Source organism: Lemur catta, chromosome 26, assembly GCF_020740605.2.
Source record: "Lemur catta isolate mLemCat1 chromosome 26, mLemCat1.pri, whole genome shotgun sequence".
In the NCBI taxonomy this organism is placed as follows: domain Eukaryota; kingdom Metazoa; phylum Chordata; class Mammalia; order Primates; family Lemuridae; genus Lemur; species Lemur catta.
The window spans coordinates 1,529,662-1,550,267 of NC_059153.1; the positions used below are offsets into that span (position 1 = coordinate 1,529,662).

At 44.0% G+C, this 20,606-nt stretch overlaps 1 protein-coding gene across 5 annotated transcripts in view; it reads right to left on the minus strand.

The window, feature by feature from the left end:
* Positions 1–3,417: 3,417 nt before the first annotated feature.
* PAPSS1 (3'-phosphoadenosine 5'-phosphosulfate synthase 1) overlaps positions 3,418–20,606 on the minus strand; it is a 55,242-nt gene continuing 38,053 nt past the window's right edge. For all 5 annotated transcript variants that reach the window (XM_045537428.1, XM_045537429.1, XM_045537426.1 and 2 more), the window contains 3 exons: positions 13,593–13,861; positions 10,805–11,034; positions 3,418–4,146 (listed from right to left, as the gene is read on the minus strand). In XM_045537428.1, the coding sequence (XP_045393384.1) occupies positions 4,008–4,146; positions 10,805–11,034; positions 13,593–13,861 (638 nt within the window). In that variant the 3' untranslated portion in view covers positions 3,418–4,007. The remainder of the gene's footprint in view (positions 4,147–10,804; positions 11,035–13,592; positions 13,862–20,606) is intronic.

Consider the following 20,606-nt stretch of genomic DNA (forward strand, 5'->3'; position numbering starts at 1 on the left):
TTTCACCAGGAGCACAGTTGAAGTTATTTTAATAGAAAAAATTTCCTTTCATCTTGTGCTATTTGGGATGGGATTACTAATGACCCCAAGGATCTGTGCTTGTTCCTCCGGTAACTGGTGGGGAGCAGCAACCCCAGCTGGTGGGGAAGCAGAACTGGCATCAGAATCCACACTCCAGGCAGAATCTTCCCTAATATTCGCAGGGCCAAGAGCAAGGGGACTGGGAATGCCTCCAGACAAAGGTCGCCAAGACCATCCCCGTAGTGTTTCGGGATTACTGACGCGTTACAATGACAATGACTGTCCATCGTGAAGAACATAGGTGTCCTTACTAAGAGTTACTAGAAGGGACTTACAGGACCTGGCCTCGTGTCGAGGGGAGGCTAAGGAAGCGAGACTTCGCTCAGGCCTGGCTGCTGTCGGGAAGGGGGTGTGATTCTACGTTTGACAATCTTGCTTCTTATCTAGAAGATGAGAAGAGAAGCCAAGTTGTGCTGGTAAACAGGTGGCAGCCTCTCACCGTAACTAGGAAAGGAGGGTGTCTGGTCACCTCTCGCTTTGGAAAATGTCCTTGTCCCCAGCACACAACTCCACGAAAATGTCCTTGTCCCCGGCACACAACTCCACGAAAATGTCCTTGTCCCCACCACACGACTCCAGGAAAATGTCCTTGTCCCCACCACACGACTCCAGGAAAACGTCCTTGTCCCCGGCACACAACTCCAGGAAAACGTCCTTGTCCCCGGCACACAACTCTAGGAAAACGTCCTTGTCCCCGGCACACAACTCCAGGAAAACGTCCTTGTCCCCGGCACACAACTCCAGGAAAATGTCCTTGTCCCCGGCACACAACTCCAGGAAAATGTCCCTGTCCCCGGCACACAACTCCAGGAAAATGTCCTTGTCCCCACCACTCAATTCCAGAGCGGCCCTGTTTTTGTCGCGGTCCCGGAGCAGCCTCGCCGGGTGCGACACTGTCGGTTCCGCACGGGGCCACAGCGCCGCCTGGCTGTGAGCACCAGGTCCCCCCCAGGTCCCCGCGGGCCCCGCTGAGCGGAGTCCACGACCCCACCCCGCGGGGCGAGACCAGAGCCGTCAACGCCCCACCCCGGCGCACGCGGCCCGCGGCGACTCGCATCCGGGTTATCTCGGGGCGCTTCCTGCCAAGTCCCGAGACTCCAGACGAGACGAGCCACCTGCGGTTTCACAGGCGAAGCCAGCGCCGGCCGGGGCGTGTCGGGGACACGCGGGGCGCCCCACCGCGCGGCCTCCAGAGCGGCCCGGACCCCAAAAGCAGACGCATCCGGCGCCCGCAACTGCAGCAAAGGCAACAACCCGCGTTTTGCCGGATTCGTGTCGAAGGCGCCCGCGTGAGCGAACACCGCAGCGACACGCACGAGGCCACCAAAGAACCAGCCAGAGCCGCAGGCACCGTCCCCGCCCCGCCGCCTCCTCCGCCTGCCCCCGACCCCGGCCTGACAGCGTCCCGCACCTGCCTCCCCAGCCCCCTCTCCGCTCGCGCGCGTCAAGGCCGAAGTCACCGAAGTCGCCACTCACCTCTCACCGCCGCCCTGGGGACCCGGGCCCGTCCCGGTGGGTCTGCGGTGGCCGCCGCGTTCTCACGCAGCAGGCTTCGCGCCACTCCACGCCCGCGAAATTGCTCTCGGTACGTCCTCAGTGCCGTCGTCCCCCCGGCGGCGGAGGGGACACGTTCCAATTCCACCGCACAGGGGACAGCTGAGCGTCTCACGGCCACCGCTTGGCGGGAGAGATCCAGTGAGGACGCCGCGAGGCCGGGCATGCGCAGTGTGGGCGTCGCGTGGCCGGGCATGCGCAGTGTGCGTGCCACGTGGCCGGGCATGCGCAGTGTGCGTGCCACGTGGGCGGGCATGCGCAGTGGGGGCGCAGCTGGCGCCGAGCACCTGGCTGAGGCAGAGCCGCGCGTCCTTCCTGAAGAGAGATTTTTTTTTGGGGGGGGGGGGGGTGCTCGTCTCGCGTTTGTGCAGCTGACAGTTTGGGTGATGAGGACATGGCTGACAGTGTCAACACCTTCCTCCGGGACCTCGCCAGGGGAAGCAAAGACTCCATCCGGGTATCTGCACCGTCTCAGAGCTCGAGGCCGGCAGGGGAGGAGCCGCGGGGAAGGGCGAGCCGCGCGTTGGCGGTGGAACCTTCCAGTGTTCCGCCTGGAACGGGGGTGGGGGGTGGGGATTCTGGGTTAGTCTCCTGGTCTGTGGCGTGTCTGTTCCGTCGGTTCCAGCCCCGATTGTGGGCGGCGGGTGGGGTTCCGCGCGGCGCCGACTTCCAGCGCTGTTGGGTGCTGCCCGTTTGCACTTAGCAAACTGTGGGCGCCCTCCGGTCTCGGGGTGCAGGGGAGCTGGCAGTTGAGGTGCGGGAGGGAAGCCTCGCCCCCGCCCTGGTTTCCTTGGAGTGTGCTTCCCCACCTCGTCTACGCAGCAAACAAGCACTCGTCGCAGAAAACTCAGCCCGGGATTCCCACCACGGCTGTGAATCATTTCTTACCTCTTCTCACCTGTTACCTGTAATGCCACCTCCTAAACCTAGTTTATTCCTCCTCCTGCTCCACCACTGTTCATCGGTGAATTCTAAATGCATCTATTGTTCCCCTTCTAACACCGTTACAATCGCTGGTGTGTGTCCACGAGCTCCTTGAGACAATGGATCGCTACTCCCCGTCTCCAATACAGAGAACAGAATGGCCAGTCTGGTACTCACTGCTGATGGTCACCAATATTTCCGGTCTCCTTGCCTTCCTGGACCCGTGGAAGTTGACATTTCTTAACAGTCCGTACATGTGAGTGGGGGCTCTGTGACCTGTTCTGCCCAGGGAACTAGCTGGTGATGTTGGTCCCTTCTGAGCCAAAGCACTTAAGAGGTGGTGTGTGCTGTTTATGCTCTTTTCCTCTGACACCTCCTGCTGACATAGTAGCATAAGGTGGTAGAACCACACCCTGAATGACTAAGGCAAACAGAATCTGTCAACCGTGTGGATCACAAGGCGTAAAGAGGAATTAAATCTCCTTTATTTTAATCCCCTGTGATTTAGAGATTATTTCTACAACATAAGCTAGTTTTTCCTAACTAAAGCAGTACTTACTCCACCTATATTCCAAATCCTTGGTGGATTGTTACGTACGTATTTAAGAATATTGGAGAGATACTTGGTAAAACTGGTTGAGTTTTTAGATGAACTAAGAATGCTTTATTATTTTCCCACTTCAAATGATGGAACACAGGCTACTGCTATCCAAAATTTCACGATGTAACACACGTAAGGAACGAAGTGTTAGATTCCCGTAATAAAAAATGCCTGTATTTTTGCTCCCGCATGAGAAACTTTTTCACAAGGAGGAAGGGGTGTGTGTAAACAAAGCAATATAAAAAGTATCACATAAATAAGAAGCCAAAAAATTAATTTTATTGAATAAAGAAATTCATTCAGAACTTACACAGATCATAAGAATATTTTAGATTATAACAGTTGAAAGATCAATAGCTGATTGGAAGGATGAAAGGAAGCAGCTTCTATTTTCAATGTAGAAAAAAAATCTACTTGCTACAGATGTCTTGTTAAATTCCCAAAACAAGGTCTAGCCAAGTTTATTGTTTAGTCTTTTTTTTTTCTTTCTTTAAAGAATGAAAAGTGAGATTCAATGTGTGTACTGTTGGTTATAACTAATATAACAGCTTGAAAAAATCATGAAACAGAAGCATAAATATAATATAAAAAGACAAAATTTTAAAATCGTATTGTAGGAATACAACTATAATAAGCAGAAGAGATACATTAAAACCAGCAGCGTGTTACACTAGTTCAAAACAGAAGTCATAAGGCAGATGCAAACTGACGCCGGTTAAGGAAAACGGTCTGTTTTTAGGAAGCACATCCGGACAGACACCACCACGGATAAATGCCGACAGTGACTAATGTGGTCCCCTCTTGCCTCCCAGTGAAGCATCAGAGGTAGCATCACTGGGTTAATGGCTTAAGCCTTCTCCAAGGATTTGTAGTATTCCGTCAGCACAGTCCAAGCCTTGGGAGCCATGAAACCTTCGGGGGGTTTCTGGCCTTCTCGGGCAAGTTTGCGCATTCTCGTTCCTGAAATAAACTCAAAGTCTTCATGGCTGAAAGAGAGGGGGGGGAAAAAGAAAATTATTTCACAATTTTAGAAACTTATAGTGCAATTTTTTTGTTGTTTGGTTTTTTTGTTTTGTTTTGTTTGAGACAGAGTCTCATTCTGTCAGCCTAGCTCACAGCAACCTCAAAGTTCTGGGCTCAAGCGATCCTCCTGCCTCAGCCTCCTGAGTAGCTGGGACTACAGGCATGCGCCACCATGCCTGGCTAATTTTTCTATTTTCAGTAGAGACAGGGTTCTCTCCTCTTGCTCAGGTTGGTCTCGAACTCCTGAGCTCAAGCAATCCTCCTGTCTCGGCTTCCCAGAGTGCTAGGAATTACGGGCATGAGCCACCGCGCCCGGCCGATAGTGCAATTTTTAAAAAGCATTTGTTCGTTCTGTTTATATTAAACAAGCTTAATGAAAACTAACTTGGATAAAACATAGTATTTGTGAGCATCAGTCTGATTTCACATTTGTCAATGAGCAAAACACACCACACTATTCATCATGTTTTCTGAAGTTTTCTACAATAATGATTTTTTATCAATTATCATTATCAAAAGCAAATAATATCAAATTATTATCAATAATTTTCATAATGAGTAAAAAGTTATTTTAAAAAATCTCTATCCAAAGTGATTTTCAATAATTTTAAAAGTGAAGAGAGAGTGTGATGATTTAGAGTTAGAAAAAGTTCGGTGGTTAATGCGCGGTGGTCTCAGCCTTCTCCACAAAGATGGTGCCAGGTTGCCTTCTGAGGGCAGTAGGAACGTGCACGGGAAAGAATTCACAGTAGAATCCACCAGCACAGCTGACTTTATCTCCAGGCCAGAGTTACACCTCCGTACGGGGCTTAGCAAGCAGAGGCCAGAAAGGAGGTCGAGGGAGCTGAGTGGCTACAGAGGGATCCAGATACAGTTCCAGTTGTATCTAAAAATAATTGCTCCAACCTGACATAAAATCGAAAATTAGTTTAGCTGAGAATCATTTGACAAAATACTGACTGAATGTGTCAGTTTCTTAGCAGGTCCACTTACAGCTCCCTAAATCAGCTTCACTGAGGAAAAGCACGACCCTAAAGCTTTCTTCCCATGTATATTTTAACCTAGGTTTCAAAAAAAGAAACACGCATGAAGTGCTTGTCCTCGACGGCAATGAGAAAGAAGTTAAGAGCAGCTTGCTGAATGACTCTGCCTTAACTTTTTGATTAAAGGAAAAAAGCCAGACCTGTTAACGTCCTTTCTTTCCCCCGAATGCCAAACTGTCTGAAATCCAGAAGTTTGCCGGCATTCCTTCTGAAATTGCATTTTTAAACCAAGGTCCCTGGGCACCTCTTTTCCTGAAGCTATTTCACACTCCATCTGCCCGCATGCCACAAGCACTGCTTCATCCCATGAAGTGGGAGTTTCCGCTTCCACATGGCGGCGGCTCCACTCCACCCTGGCTACAGAAAACACATTTCCCTCTGCCTCCTGCCTGTGTTTCTCTCTCTGCCACAGAAAGGATCTTACTTTGTATCAGAATCGAGGTTCAGGGAACTGACGCAAGAGTCACCATCTGTTATACAATGAGATATTCTTCACAAGTGCATCTTTAAATGGATATTATTTTATAGAAATAACTAAGTCAAATAAAAGATGAGGAATTTCTTGAATGATCTAAAATTAGCTCTGAACTTTACCTGTGAGTAATCAGGAATCTGCCAGAAGCAGAAAAAGCTACTAAATAAAGGACCTTAGGTTTTCACTACAAAGCAATTCTGATTAGGGCTATTTCATTATACTAGTTAACCAATCTTCCATGGCACCTGGAAAAAGAAGCATCATTATGTCTGGATTTTTACTTCCCAAGACCACTTGGTTACCAATTCTTATAATCTACAGCAGACAGAATGCTAGTTGTTAAAAAAACAAAAGGGAAGAGGTTAGAGCAGCAGGAAGGGGGAAAACCCAACATCAGCAGACTATGTGAAATTCTAAATCACACACTAACCACATGCGGCCAGCATCTTGACTGACTCCGAAGTACAATGACTCTTGGCCACTTGTTGAAGATTTTAAATCTCGACAACCATCTGCCGTCCCTCATTCCACACATGTGGCTATCAGAGCCACCAAAACAAGTTGTTCACACGGAGAAGAGCCGGGGTCAGCAGATGGCCCTCCAGTGTGTCTTTTGAAGGTTCATATTCAATTAGACCAGCTTTTTAAAAAATGCTAACTAGACAATGAGCAATTCAGAGAAGCAAAAGGGAATTCCTTGTTTGACAGAACTAAAAATAACAGTGGTCATTTATAAGTAAATCTAATTGACTATTTTAAGTCTAATTAACTTTTTATCTAACTTGAAAGTAGGTCATATGTATGCATCAAAACACTAAGAATTCTTAAGACTGGGGTTAAAAGTTCTCAAAACAAAATAAACATTTATGGCTTTCTTTGCAGGGACTACAAAGCATTGGTTAACATCATATATGACAAATTTAAAATTTTTTATTTTCAAACCAAAGACCAATTGACATACATGAAAAATGTAATTATCTAGACTCTAATTAACCCAAGTCCTTAAAATTCATCATGTTTTCCTCCCAGCACCCCAGTCTTAAATATAAAGGCTAGAGAACAGCTCCTATCATTCAGTCAATTAATGAATTTCCAGGGTTTCCCTGAAGTGTACTGCAGAAGAAACTCAATTTCCTTTACCATAAGGGGTCATGAAATCTATCATTTTCCCCAGTGTGGAACAGGGGTCTTTAGCTGAGTGCCAGTGGACAGTTTCAAAGGCATCTATAAATACTTTGCTGTGCAAAATTTGGGGCTTCTGTGCTTTCAACTGGGAGAAGGTGCATCACTTTTCATCTACTTCTGAAAGAAGCCTCTGATTACTCAAGACTGTACCCGAACTTTCAGAAAGCTAAACCCAGAAGCTTTCAGATGCCCAATCATCCAAATAAAATGATCTGGTCTGAGATTTATGGCTAAACTTTGGTTGTATTAACCCTCCCCTCTCATAAGGCTACTGTGGACTGCTCTGAGCACCCCCACTGATGTCTCGGGGTGCTGCTTCCGGAACAATGCCTTTAAAGACAGGAGGTCACACAGAGAGAAATAACACATTTCCAAAGAGTTTTGGAAAATGGTATCCCTTAGGAAGAAAAAGTAACTAAAGAAATTTAGGATTTGGAAATATTTGGTAAAGGTAGTTTTGGACATTCTCAGTATTATGAAGACATCTAAACAGAAATGTCCACTGATGTGGTAGACATTATTCTAACACGGCCCCAGTGACCTGTGCTCCCTGATGTTAACTATCATGAGATCTTGTTGCACAGCAAAAGGGACTTTGCAGATGGAACTAAATTTACTAATCAGTTGACTTTGAAATAGGAAAATTCTCTGGGTGGATAAGCCAATCACTGGAGCCCTTTAAGAACAAAGCATGTTCCCAGCTGGCAGCAGAGGGGAAGTCAGAGATCTGAAGCATTAGCGTGATTCAACCTGGGGGAGGTTCTATTGCTGACATGAGGGGGCCCCAAGGAAGGACCTAAAGTAGCCTGCGGGGGCAGAGAGCAATCCTCAGCCATCAGGCAGCAAGAAGACAGGGACCTCAGTCTTACAACTGCAAGGACCTGAATTCTGCTAACAAGGATCAGCCTGAAAGTGGAGTCTTTCCAGAGCCTTCAGACCAGAGCCCAGCTGGCCAGAGAAGCCTGTCAAGCCCACCCAGTCTTCTGACCTAAAGAACCCAGTGTGAGTAATAAGCAGGTGTTGTTTTAAACCACTAAGTTTGCGTTGATTCGTCACACAGTAACAGAAAACTAACACAGTTAGCAACTGGGAAACACTGAAGTATAGGTTGAAGAGTCCCCCACACAGAAACCAGAGTAGATGAGCTCTCCCAGGAAAAATATGTAAAAGAAGGGAAACATCTGAAAAGGCCTTTAAGGATGCCACAACTGGAGCGTTTTAAAAATGGCACTGATAGTACATGACTTAAGGTATACTCTAGCATTAAAAGCATAAAAGCAATACTCTATTGAAAATGTGGAAATAACCAGACAACAAACATTGAGTTCCTATCCTTTCATTTACCCACTTCCACAAGGCACTCTCACTCATGTGTACTGTTCTTTGAGTTTGCTATTTCAGTAATCTGAATAATTTTGCATTTATCTACTCAAATACAAAGATTTACTTCATAAAGGAGGAAAAAAAATACCAATAAGATAACTGAATTACCTCTAAAAGTTTGTTTGTAATATCTGAAAGAATGAGCTTTAATCTTGTGGTCCTAAAACTAAATTTCCTTGAGTTCCTATTACAGCTAATATGAACCCCCTTAACTTCTTAAATATAAACAGATGATTTTTATCGTAATTCCTATCAATAATATCTTCCCTGAAACATTCATGAAGTTTGTTTTTTCCCCCCCAACCCTTGTCTTACACTGGTATTTAATCAAATCAAAAGCTACAAAATCATTAATTACATAAAAGCTAGCATTGAGTAACGTCCATTAATCGAAAGTAAGACAACCTCATATGTGCATAATTAATAATGGTATTTTGTCACTACATCAAAGACTATCGCCTTTCCACAAAATTTTAATCATTTTCCAACATATTCCCACCAACTTAGTTATATCTGAACACAAAGTTAGAAAACTAAGGCAGTTTTAAGGCTTCCCAAGTTATAACTTATTAAGATTTGGTAACCCAAAAAAATTCCAAGGAAATGAGCCACTCATGCAACTGATATAGAATTCATCTTTGGAAAATCTTATGAGAACTGATGTAATTATTTAGCTTTTGAATGATTAAAAGAGAGACTTAAAGCAATACCACACAGATTTAACAAAACATCAAAGTTATCAAGGGCTTATTAGCACATCAGTCAACTACATACATTTGGGTTTTAGGGTCCTGCGTGTGATTAAACCAACCGATCATGCAAAGAGACCACAGCAATGAAACATACCAGCACAAGAAGTGTAAAAAAAAAAAAAAAAAAAAAAAAGGAAAAAAAACCTCAACTCTTTTTAATTTGTTTTAATTTGGTTTTGTTTTCTTAACTCATCAAAATGGAAACTCACCTAAGTGTTAAGTATTCAGCCACCAGCAAAATGATTTTATTTCTCTCTCCTTGCTCTCCCTTGCCATTATATAGGTGATCTGAGGCAGTTAATCGTAACTCTCAGAACAAGATTTGCTCATAATCTCTTGTACACAAACAAATAATTCACACGCTAGGAAAGATGCAAAAGGTTGTCGGGGCTAGCATTCCATCTGACACTGTATGCCTTACGGATTTGTAGGAAGACAATGCTACCCTCCCTTTGGGGGCTTTGGGGTGGGGAGGCTTTTAAAAGAATTACAAATGTGTAGGCCTCTCCCCAGACTAAATAAATGACAACCTTTCATGGTGACTTACATAATTTTAACCACAAAAGGGCAGAACTATACCCAAAACTTTTTTTTTCCTTTCCTTAATAATCAATGTAAAGGTTTCAATCACCTTTTGTGATAAACCAGTTCAAAGTCTATTATAGTTGCTTTTGTTTTGCTTAAAATTCTGCTTTTTTAAAGCTTCTAAAGAATCCCTTTGGTAGAAAAATTCTATTTACAACTTTCAGCACGCCACTTTTACAGCTGCATTTTTTAGACAGTAAAATCAGAGTGTGTGTGTACATATATATACACACACGCACATAAATATATATCTATATATATGGATATATTTTTTTTTTAATTTTTTAACACAAAAAATCCCCACATGATTTAGAACTATTTCTGAATGTTGGCAAACCTGATTTTGTACACAGGTAAAAATGTTTTAGTTTGTTACAGATTCTTCTCCTGGTGTGGTTTAGAAGTATACTGATCTGGGCCACATTTCAGATCTTCAGAAAATGCAGACTAGAATGGTTCCTTTCTCGAATTCCACACCTAGGCCATAAGGAACAGTCAGGAGTCCTTTTACACTTGCTTTCTGATGGTACAACATACACAAATTTTATTTCATGCACAAAATTATTAAAAATGCTGTATAAAATTGACTCCAGGCTATATGTATAAGGAATATATGAAATAAATGAATTTCAAGATTAGATTTGGGTCCCATCCCCAAGATATTTCATTTTATATGTATATATATACACACACACACACAAATATTCCAAAATCTGAAATATTTCCGATCTCAAGCATTTCAGATAAGGAGTGCTCAACCTGTAGATAATTTAATACTTGTAAACAATTAGGCCAGTACCTGTCATACAGTGATTGCACAACTATCAGCTCAACTCTCTCCATACACAGATGCCCTGGGCTAACCAGAGTAAGCATCACTAAGTCCTTGGATGACTTTTTATGCTCAGTAAGCTCCAGCAGATACGGTAAACAGAGAAATGTCAATACTTCCATTTCCTAAAGACCTCAAAACAAAATTCCTGAAACCATGAACTATGAAACTAGATTCAATTTCTTTTGTACCTCTAACTTCTAGAATATTGAGAATTTAGTTTTTTCCTGAGTTTGCCTTTCTCTGAAATGGGTGCAGCAAAGCCTGTCATTAGCACAGTTGTAAAGATAAGACAATACACTAGAGCCCTGGGACTAGCTAAGGCCACCGTCTTTTACAGATCGGTGCAGAGAATGGAGAACTTACTGTTCAGAGTCATAGTAGTCCATACGCTTCTTCCTCTTGTTGTAAGCTGCAACCCGAAAGGGAACGATTTCCAGGGTGATCAGACCAGGGGCCATTGTCAGCACTTTGGCACCGTGAGTCGGCTCATAAAGATCCTTCCCCGTTTCTGGGTGAGGCATGCCAGCGGGGTCTCGCCCAACGATGTAGAAATTGGCGCCTGCAACCATCCGCGCTCTGCAATGCCACTGGACCTAGAATTACAGTTTTCATCTGAGAGAACTATTTTTTATGACCAAGTACTTAAAAGTAGCAAATGGATAATAAATACATATGCTTTTTATATAATCATTGTCTATTGGTAGGAAATGTCAACAAGTTTAAATGTATCATCTTGGGAAACTGGAAACAAAATTAGACCAAAAAAAACCCCAAAACCCCTCAAACAGCATAAACATGTATGGATGTATATATACATGTATTAGTTACTTAGACACGTAAATGTGTATGTGCCTGTGTGTATAGTTTTACACAACTGCTAGATGTCACTTACACAGTTCAAAATCTAAGCTATGAGGTTAGAAGTGAGGACAGCGGTTGACCCTCGGAGGGAAGCAACTGCAGCAACTGACAGAAACTTCTGGGCTGATGGGAGTGTTCTGTTTCTTGGCCCCGCATCTGGGTGCTGTGATCAGGGTGGGCTCGCTGTGAAGTCCACTGAGCTGTATGGACACTTAGGACTTAGGAACTTGCCTCCATGATACTTTAACAGGTTAAAAAAGTCTACTGGGCCCGGCGTGGTGGCTCATGCCTGTAATCCCAGCACTCTGGGAGGCCGAGGCGGGAGGATCGTGCGAGGTCAGGAGTTCGAGACCAGCCTGAGCAAGAGCGAGACCCCGTCTCCACTAAAAATAGAAATAAAAATTATCTGGACAACTAAAAATATATATAGAAAAAATTAGCCGGGCATGGTGGCGCATGCCTGTAGTCCCAGCTACTCGGGAGGCTGAGGCAGGAGGATCGCTTGAGCCCAGGAGTTCGAGGCTACAGTGAGCTATGATCTCCCCACAGCAATCCAGTCTGGCCCAGGCCCCAGCTCTAAAGAAAAACATTTTTTAAATTAAAAAAATTAAAAAGACAGTCTAAGTTCTCTGAACTTAAGTGAACTTAATTTGTTCATTAAATATTCATGTCTATCATTCAAGTACCAAAAAGTTGATAAACTGGGAATGTATGGCTTAATTTTAATATGTAAGGAAGCTCAGATTATTTAATCCAATTCCTTTTGCCTTTTTAAAATGAAAAAGGAAACTAAAGCCCATAAAAATTAAGCACCAGTATGAGTCACAGAACATGCTGGTAAATGGCCAGTTCTAATTTGAAGTCTTGTAAAATTACCAGAAAATTGCCTCTCTGACCACTTCTAGAGGTCGTATGTGTAAATTAAATGTAAACAGATCAAACATGGAGTCAACATTCTCCTGCAGGAGACCGGAATAATTTCAATTTACATTTTAATGAATGTTTTTCCTATGAGAAGACTTTTTAAATTTAACAGGTATGAATAAATAAAATACATGTACCTCTTCCAAGAATGCCTGTTGTATGAGTCAACTTACAACCTACTGAAAAGTTAATATGCTTTAAACAAGAGAACGTAAATCAGCCTTCAGTGATGGTGTATCTGGTTAAGAACACAGACTTTAGAGTCAGGACATCCTAGATTTGAGTCCTAGCTTTGCCCCTTACTGTCTTTAAGCAAGTTCCTTATACAACAAATATTTTCTGAAAGCCTACTCTGCCTTGAAGCTACAACGTAATTGAGCCCTCTTCTTTATATATGGGTATCGAGAGATCTCAAACGCCCCAGTGACTGTGAAGTAGAATTCCAGGACCCCACGGCACAGCCAGTGTGGAGAAGCACTTTAACTTCCTGACCCCATCATGCTGCAGTCCTTCACAAAAGAACACATGAGGAATGTCCCCTGGATGTTTTTTTTTTATTTTTTTTGAGAGAGAGTCTCACTCTGTTGCCCGGGCTAGAGTGCCGTGGCATCAGCCTAGCTCACAGCAACCTCCAACTCCTGGGCTCAAGCGATCCTCCTGCCTCAGCCTCCTGAGTAGCTGGGACTACAGGCATGCACCACCATGCCCGGCTAATTTTTTCTGTATATATTTTTAGCTGTCCATATAATTTCTTTCTATTTTTAGTAGAGACGGGGTCTCGCTCTTGCTCAGGCTGGTCTGGAACTCCTGACCTTGAGCGATCCTCCTGCCTCGGCCTCCCCAGAGTGTTAGGATTACAGGCGTGAGCCACCGCGCCTGGCCGATGTTTTTTTTTTAAAGGCACCATGCTTTTCTTCACACCGAAATCCCTTTAGCCTTTCCAAAATTCACAGAAGCAAACATCAGACCAAATCTGTCCCTTGGGGAGAATGACCTAGGACTTAGATAAAGGAAGAGATCAGTGGTGTCAGAGCTGGACCCGTAACACAGCCGGTCGTCAGAAGAGGAGCTTGCGACACTCCTTCCCAGCCTCACCCAGCCCTGTCTGCAGGCAGCGTTCCCTCTTTCACAACCGGGACCAAGACCCACAGTAAGAGCAAGAGAAACTTCTCCCCGTCTCCCCTCTCTGAGGGGTGCCTCTAGGGAACATCCCTGACGGGGCAGGACAGCCTCCAGGTGGGCTGAATGTTTGGAGTCAGCCTAGGCGTCCGAGGAAAATCAACAGGTCTTCTGGGGACACCAGCTGTGTTACTGGGAGTGGCCTTAACACTGCCGCAGTGAAAACCGGAATCTAGAGAGCGTCTACCTCGGTTGGCCCAGCGTACATCATGGGGGACGGGAAGATGGCCACCACGGTTGTCTCGGGGTTCAGGATGCCTTCCTCCAGCACCGCGGCATGCTGCTTCATGCGCCACATCAAGGGGACGTCGTCGTCCTTCGTCCAGCCGCCGAGGGGGTGGAGGAGGAGGACAGGGCGCCGGTAGCCCCTCTCCAGCAGCTGCTTGTGGGTGTCCTGCATGAGCAGAGCGTGCCCGTTGTGCACGGGGTTGCGCAGCTGGAATGCAAAGACGGCGTCTGCAGAGAGAACAACACACGTCTAACCGACCACCTTCCAAAGGGTCAGTGATCTTTCTTGAAGCGCGACACTTAGGATTAAGCAGACACATGCGTGCTCGGGGCAACGTGCCCAGCACATGTATACAGCATGGAGTTAATCTCACATGCCTGAGGGTATGTCGTGGATTCTACATTCATGGGAAACGAGAACAATCATTAGATTTTCTGGTCCTAACATCCCAGTTCAACTGCTCATAAAAAATATAAATTCTTGGTCTGTGCCTCAGTTACCCACCAGATCAGTCCCTCTATAGAACCTGAGATACTGCTTTATTACAGAGAGGCAAAAAGCAGAAGTATTTATGGTTCCAAACACTAACTTACTATCCAAATATACTCATTTATGCTGATCACTTTCCTTGACTAGAACCTGATCGTTTTGTGATCCAAGCCTGGATTCTGGATCACAGTTTAGCAACAACGATACCCCTTAAGAGGGCCATTGCTGTTACTCAAACAGTGGGAACTACTAGACTAATTAAGTCGGTTGACTCTCCATCTCCTGCTCACAACCCTGGCTTCACTCCTACGTGGTGCTTCCTACCAGGTGACCCTTTTAGAAGGCAGGGTTCTTTGCCGTAGAATTTCCCAGAACAGAGGGACAATCCAGTTAGCGGAGCTCTGTACTTCATTCCCTCGTGACACCTGGCATGTCATCCTGCCAGGCTGGTCCAAGCTTGACTCAGACAGAGGAACAGCCTCTGTCCTCTAATAACTTTTAAGCCAAATAGTACATCTCCTATCTATTCTCCATTCTGACCCTCTCCCATCACCCAGACGAAAGGCAGAGGAGGAGGCCTGTGGCTGCTTCACCAGGAACTTCTGTTCTGCCACGTCCACCATGTCCCGTGACAGCCAAGGCTTACAGCCTTTCCGCTGTTCTTGGAAGTTCTCAAGTTACCTTTTATACATGAACAGGGCTGGTTTCCGCACAGGAAACAGCTGATATGACACAGGTACAAAGAACAAGAAAGTCATTTTTTTATTTTTCTCATTTCAGCATATTATCGGGGTACACATGTTTAGGTTACGTATATTGCCTTTGTCCCACCCGAGTCAGACCTTCAAGCGTCTCCATCCCCCAGACGGTGTGCACCGCAGCCATTAGGTGTGAAAATACCCATCCCCTCCTCCCCCTCCCGCCTGCCCGACACCCAGTGAATGTTATTACTATATGTGCACATAAGTGTTGATCAGTTAATACCAATTTGATGGTGAGTACATGTGGTGCTTGTTTTTCCATTCTTGGGGTACTTCACTTAGTAGAATGGGCTCCAGCTCCATCCAGGATAATATAAGAGGTGCTAGATCACCATTGTTTTTATGGCTGAGTAGAACTCCATGGTATACATATACCACATTTTATTAATCCACTCATGTATTGATGGGCACTTGGGTTGTTTCCACATCTTTGCAATTGTGAATTGTGCTGCTATAAACATTCCAGTGCAGATGTCATTTTTATAGAATGTCTTTTTTGTCTTTGGGTAGATGCCAGTAATAGGATTGCTGGATCAAATGGTAGTTCTACTTGTATCTCTTTGAGGTATCTCCATGTTGCTTTCCACAGAGGTTGCACTAGTTTGCAGTCCCACCAGGAGTGTATGAGTGTTCCCCTCTCTCCACATCCATGCCAACATTTATTGTTTGGGGACTTTCTGGTAAAAGCTCTTCTCACTGTGAGCATGTACAATTATCCTGCTTTGAGATGGGAGGAAGGGAACAGACCTGAACATTTTTCTATCCTTCTGAATTCACTGCAAATTCATTTTTTGCATATGGACATAAAAGATTCCAAAACCTTTCTTCTGACCATTAAGTTCCAGTAGAACTCTGGAACTCCCCTCTCCTCAAGATCAAGAAGCAGTTTTACTTCCTGACTATATCATACTAGTTTTTTAAAAAAGAACAGATGAAGAATGTCTCCTGAACACAGAAGACATTAATATTCCTTCATAAGAGTATTAATATTACTTAATTTGGGGATTACTGCCTGAACTTAATCTGCCATTCTGATTCTGGCCTAAATCTCATGACTCGGTTTAGTTCTCTCCTCTCTCATCCCTTCACTGTTCGCCGCCCGTTCTTTATAAACAGCGAGAACCACAGTGTCACCGAGGCTGAGCATTAAGGACTCCTGCTCCCGGGCTGACGCGAGTCGCCGCTCTGGGAGGGAGAGATGTCTGGCCCAGCCCAAGTCGGCAGCACCCGGGCCAAGGAGACTGACCGGTTCTTGGGGCCAACAGGGACAGGGCCGAGAAGACAGCCTGGGAGACTGGGAGGCTGCTTACGCACGGGAGGGAGCACAGATGTGTCAATACATTGAGGGTAACGGGGCCAGGGAACTCATTGGAGGAGAAAGCATGAAACGGTGAAAGGAGAAAGGCCAGAATAGACCAGAATGGAAAATATCAGTATGACCTCATGGTTTTCAGCTATGCAGACAGATAACAGAACAGATACAAATGTGCGTGAGCGCATGTAGACGTGTGTGTGGATGCACATTATATGCACATGTCTTCTTCGTTTTGCCCACTGAAAGGTCCTACAAGCAATGACTACCCAGGGGCACTAAGCAAAACTAAAACCCAAACTTTGCATTCTAAATACCATTCCCCATTTAAATGGACCTGGCTCTTTGGCAAACGGCTGCTTTTAGGGCTAGGGCGAGGAAAATAAAACCTGACTTGGAACAGCTTTTTGTGCCATTAAGCTGCAAAGTGCACAAAGAATGACAAGGATACCCCGAAAGGTCACAACAGCCAAACCCAGGACAAGGTGAATATCAAAGTATAATGAATAGTGATACTACTGGACTGTCACCGACTAGGACAGGAATCTGTGAGCCCATAAAGAATAAAATAAATAAACGAACAAACCAACAGGGAGTAGCAGAAACTCTACCTTATGACAGAGGGTCGGGTAATAAATGGAGAAGAAACAATGGAATTGGAAAATCACCACCCGGCAGTATTGCAGCAGGTGAAAGTTTGAGGACAAGGACATATTTCAGAGTCTCAAAGTCTCTCCCCCCAAATACTTATTAGTTAATACTTAAAATAATTTGTTACATTTACAGCAGAAAAACCTGGCAAACATAAATTAAACGAGTGATAAAAGCTCACTCTATCTATAATATAGGACAGACCCAAACTGTGAGCCACCTACTATGACACACTGAGAGCACAGCCTTGCTCCTGTCGTGTTCCTGACAAAAATCGGTAACCGGAATCTGATCTAAGGCAGCAGCAGATAAACCCAAACTGAAACCACCACAATGAATGACACGTACTCCACAATAACGTCAAGACAAACGCAAAAGACAAAATAAAGGCTAAGGGACTGTTCCAGATTGAAGCAGACTAAAGACACATGACCTAGATCCTGAACCGACAAGGACAGGTCGGTAGAAAGAGACTGGTTGTTTGCTGGTTTTGTCATAAGGGACACTGTTAGGACAATGGCATGATTTAAATGGAATATATGGGTTAGATCAATGTTACTTTCCTGAGTTTGATGAACATGGTGTGGGGTTAGGCAGAAGACTATCCTTAGTTTTAGGAAATACACGTGGAAATATTAAGGGGTAATGAGGCTTCATGTCTGCAACTTCCTCTCAAAGACAGTGAGCATGAGAAAGCAAAGAAAGCACAACGCTAATGTCTGTGGCATCCGGGTGAAGAATATACAAGAGCTTGCGGTACTATTATAATCTGTCTGTAAATGTAAAATTATTTTACAATGAAGAGTTAAAAAAGTAAAAAACTAAAACAGGAGACATAACCAAGTGCAATGTATGGATCTTATTTACATCCTGATTCAAACAAACACACCGTAAAAAGAAAAAAAAGGAACTATTAAATTACTAGAAATCTGAACACCAACTGGATATCTGAAAATATGAAGAAACTTCCATTATTATTTAGGTGCAATAGTGGTATTGCAGTTGGGCTTTTTCAAGTCCTTACCTTTAATACTGGAGGGGAGGGAGAAGGGGGGTGGCAAGGGGCACAGGTGAAACAGATTAGTCAAGAGTTACTGTTGAAGCTGGTTAGAGTACACAGGGACTCATTATTGTCTTAATTATAAATATAAGCAGTATATGTTTGAAATTTTCCATAATAACAAGTTTTAGAAGATATATATGGGGTACCTGAAGAAGCAATGCTTTGGAATACGGTTATTTGTGGGTTCAAATCATAGTCTACCAGTTGTGGCCATGGCCTTGTAGGACTGAATTTCACTTTCTATACTTTTGAAATGGGGATGACAGTAAAGTTACTGTCATGAAGATAAAATAATATACAGTGTCTAGCACGGTGAGCAGCACACTGCAGTTAATAAATCTAAGTACCTTTGCATAGGACCCTTGGGTAATTACATCTCAGGTGTATGACAGCTACATTTCTAGACTTCAATCAGGCCAAATATGATTTTGTAAAATCACCATTTAGCAAGAGCATTTATATGACAGGATGTTCAAAAGAAAGCATAAAAAATACCTGTCTCAAATGCACGTATTTCAAAGACAGTAGTAATTTATCTAGGCTTTCTTTCCAAAAAGAATTAATTTGGCTCCACAAGAGATGTTTTGATAAAGTTAAGATGAATGCTTTATTAAAACTTCATAGTAGCAACATATAAAGGATTTTATTGCCAAAATTTCTTTCAGATAGAATTATTTCTTTTTAACAGTTCCACTCAGAAATCCAGTGGCCATTTGATCTGTCTGCCCATTTATTTTCCAACAGAACCAGGTCTTTCCTAAACTTGTAATCTTCTCAATCCCTTGTAACTGTTTACCAATGAATTACACATGGCTTTAACTTTCTGTTGTTCCAGGTTATATTTTCATTCCTAACATCTGGTCTTTCCACCAGAGAACTTATATGAATGAAAAACTGTCACATGAGTACCTGATCCATTGGAAGCTCATTCTCAGGATATTGTCACAGCTGGCAAAACCCAACATGCATCACTGTTAAATTTTCCTCCATCAAGGATGGAAAAAGAACCATGCATCCGGGCCCACTGATATTTAGAGCAACTTTCATTGACATCTCACATTCTTATCCCCATTTGCAGAAGGACAGTGATTGTTAGACCATAATTAGTAAAAAAACATTTGCCTTTTCACTTATAATTCCTATGGTTTAGTTTAAGACTGCTTTACCTAAGACTGTGATTTCTACTGCGTTTGAAAATGAGAGATGATCTAAAAGATGACTGAAAGTTAATTTTAACATTGATAATTTCCACTTCTTCCTGGCCCTCCATTCCCCTGTTCCTGGGAAGGGGCCAGGAGATCTATAACCCTGACTTCTGGAAAGTACTGGGAAGCTGCCGACACCACACACGAAAGAAAACTTTTTCTTTGAAGAGCCAGAGCGAATATTTCAGGCTTTGCAGGCTGGGATCTCTGTTGCAACTACTCAACCCAACCATTATCGTGCAAAAACCAGTAAGTGTGGCTGTTTTCCAATAAAACTCTATCTCCAAAAACTGTCAGTGGGCCAGATCTGGCCTTCGGGCTGTAGTATGGTGACCTCTATAAGTAGACAAAATGTGACAGGTAGAAGTAAAGAGAGCAGGCTGGGCGCAGTGGCTCACGCCTGTAATCCTAGCACTCTGGGAGGCTGAGGCGGGGGGATTGCTCGAGGTCAGGAGTTCGAGACCAGCCTGAGCAAGAGCGAGACCCCGTCTCTACTAAACAACAGAAAGAAATTATCTGGACAGCTAAAAATATATATAGAAAAATTAGCCAGGCGTGGTGGCACATGCCTGTAGTCCCAGCTACTCGGGAGGCTGAGGCAGGAGGATCGCTTGAGCCCAGGAGTTTGGGGTTGCTGTGAGCTAGGCTGACACCATGGCACTCTAGCCAAGGCAACAGAGCGAGACTCTGTCTAAAAAAAAAAAAAAAAATCTCCACAAAGCTTTCTCAAATTGGATTTAGTCAACCCTGTACCAGCACCTACTAGTTTGAAAGCAATGTGTCAACGTTTCCCCTTTGTAAGCAGCAGGACCCCAATATTCTGCATAGAAGAAACACTAACAGGCTCTTACTTGGCGTCAGTGAAATTCATTTTTCCTCTCCAGGATCTTGGTCAATCATCAGTGATGCATAGAACCTGCCACCTGGAACCGTGTCACTTTGCAATCACTGATGTGGACGTCAAAGACCTGTCAATCCTTCCAAGATACGGAATGGTGGAGGAACAGACAATTGACTGTATTAATGTTGTGCACAGGGCAAGGGCACACCCATTGTCTCAAAGCACTTCTAAGTTGAGAGAAGGAGGAGGAAGAGGTAGAAAAGAAATCCTAAGTAAAAAAAAAACAACCCACAAATACTCCCTGCCCACATCAGTAGACGACTTGTTACCGGCTTCCTAAAAGAGTGACGGAGAACTACAAAGTAATCTCCTTGGTCGTTGGCTAATTTGCCTCAGTATAAAATGGAAAAGTAAATAAAATAATACTCCACGAAATTGTTGTTGGGGGTAAGGCTAATAACTGGCTCTCCGCTGCTTTAAACAAAGCTGCGATCACTCGTCATGCAACAAATGCTCTCGATGACTTAAACCGTTTGGCTTGCAGAGAAGAGTGCAAAACAGATGTAATATGAAAGTCCCCAATTATAAATGATAATTCCTTGATAAGACCCCCTTTCAACAGTGCCAACAATGTATTTATTAACATCGAT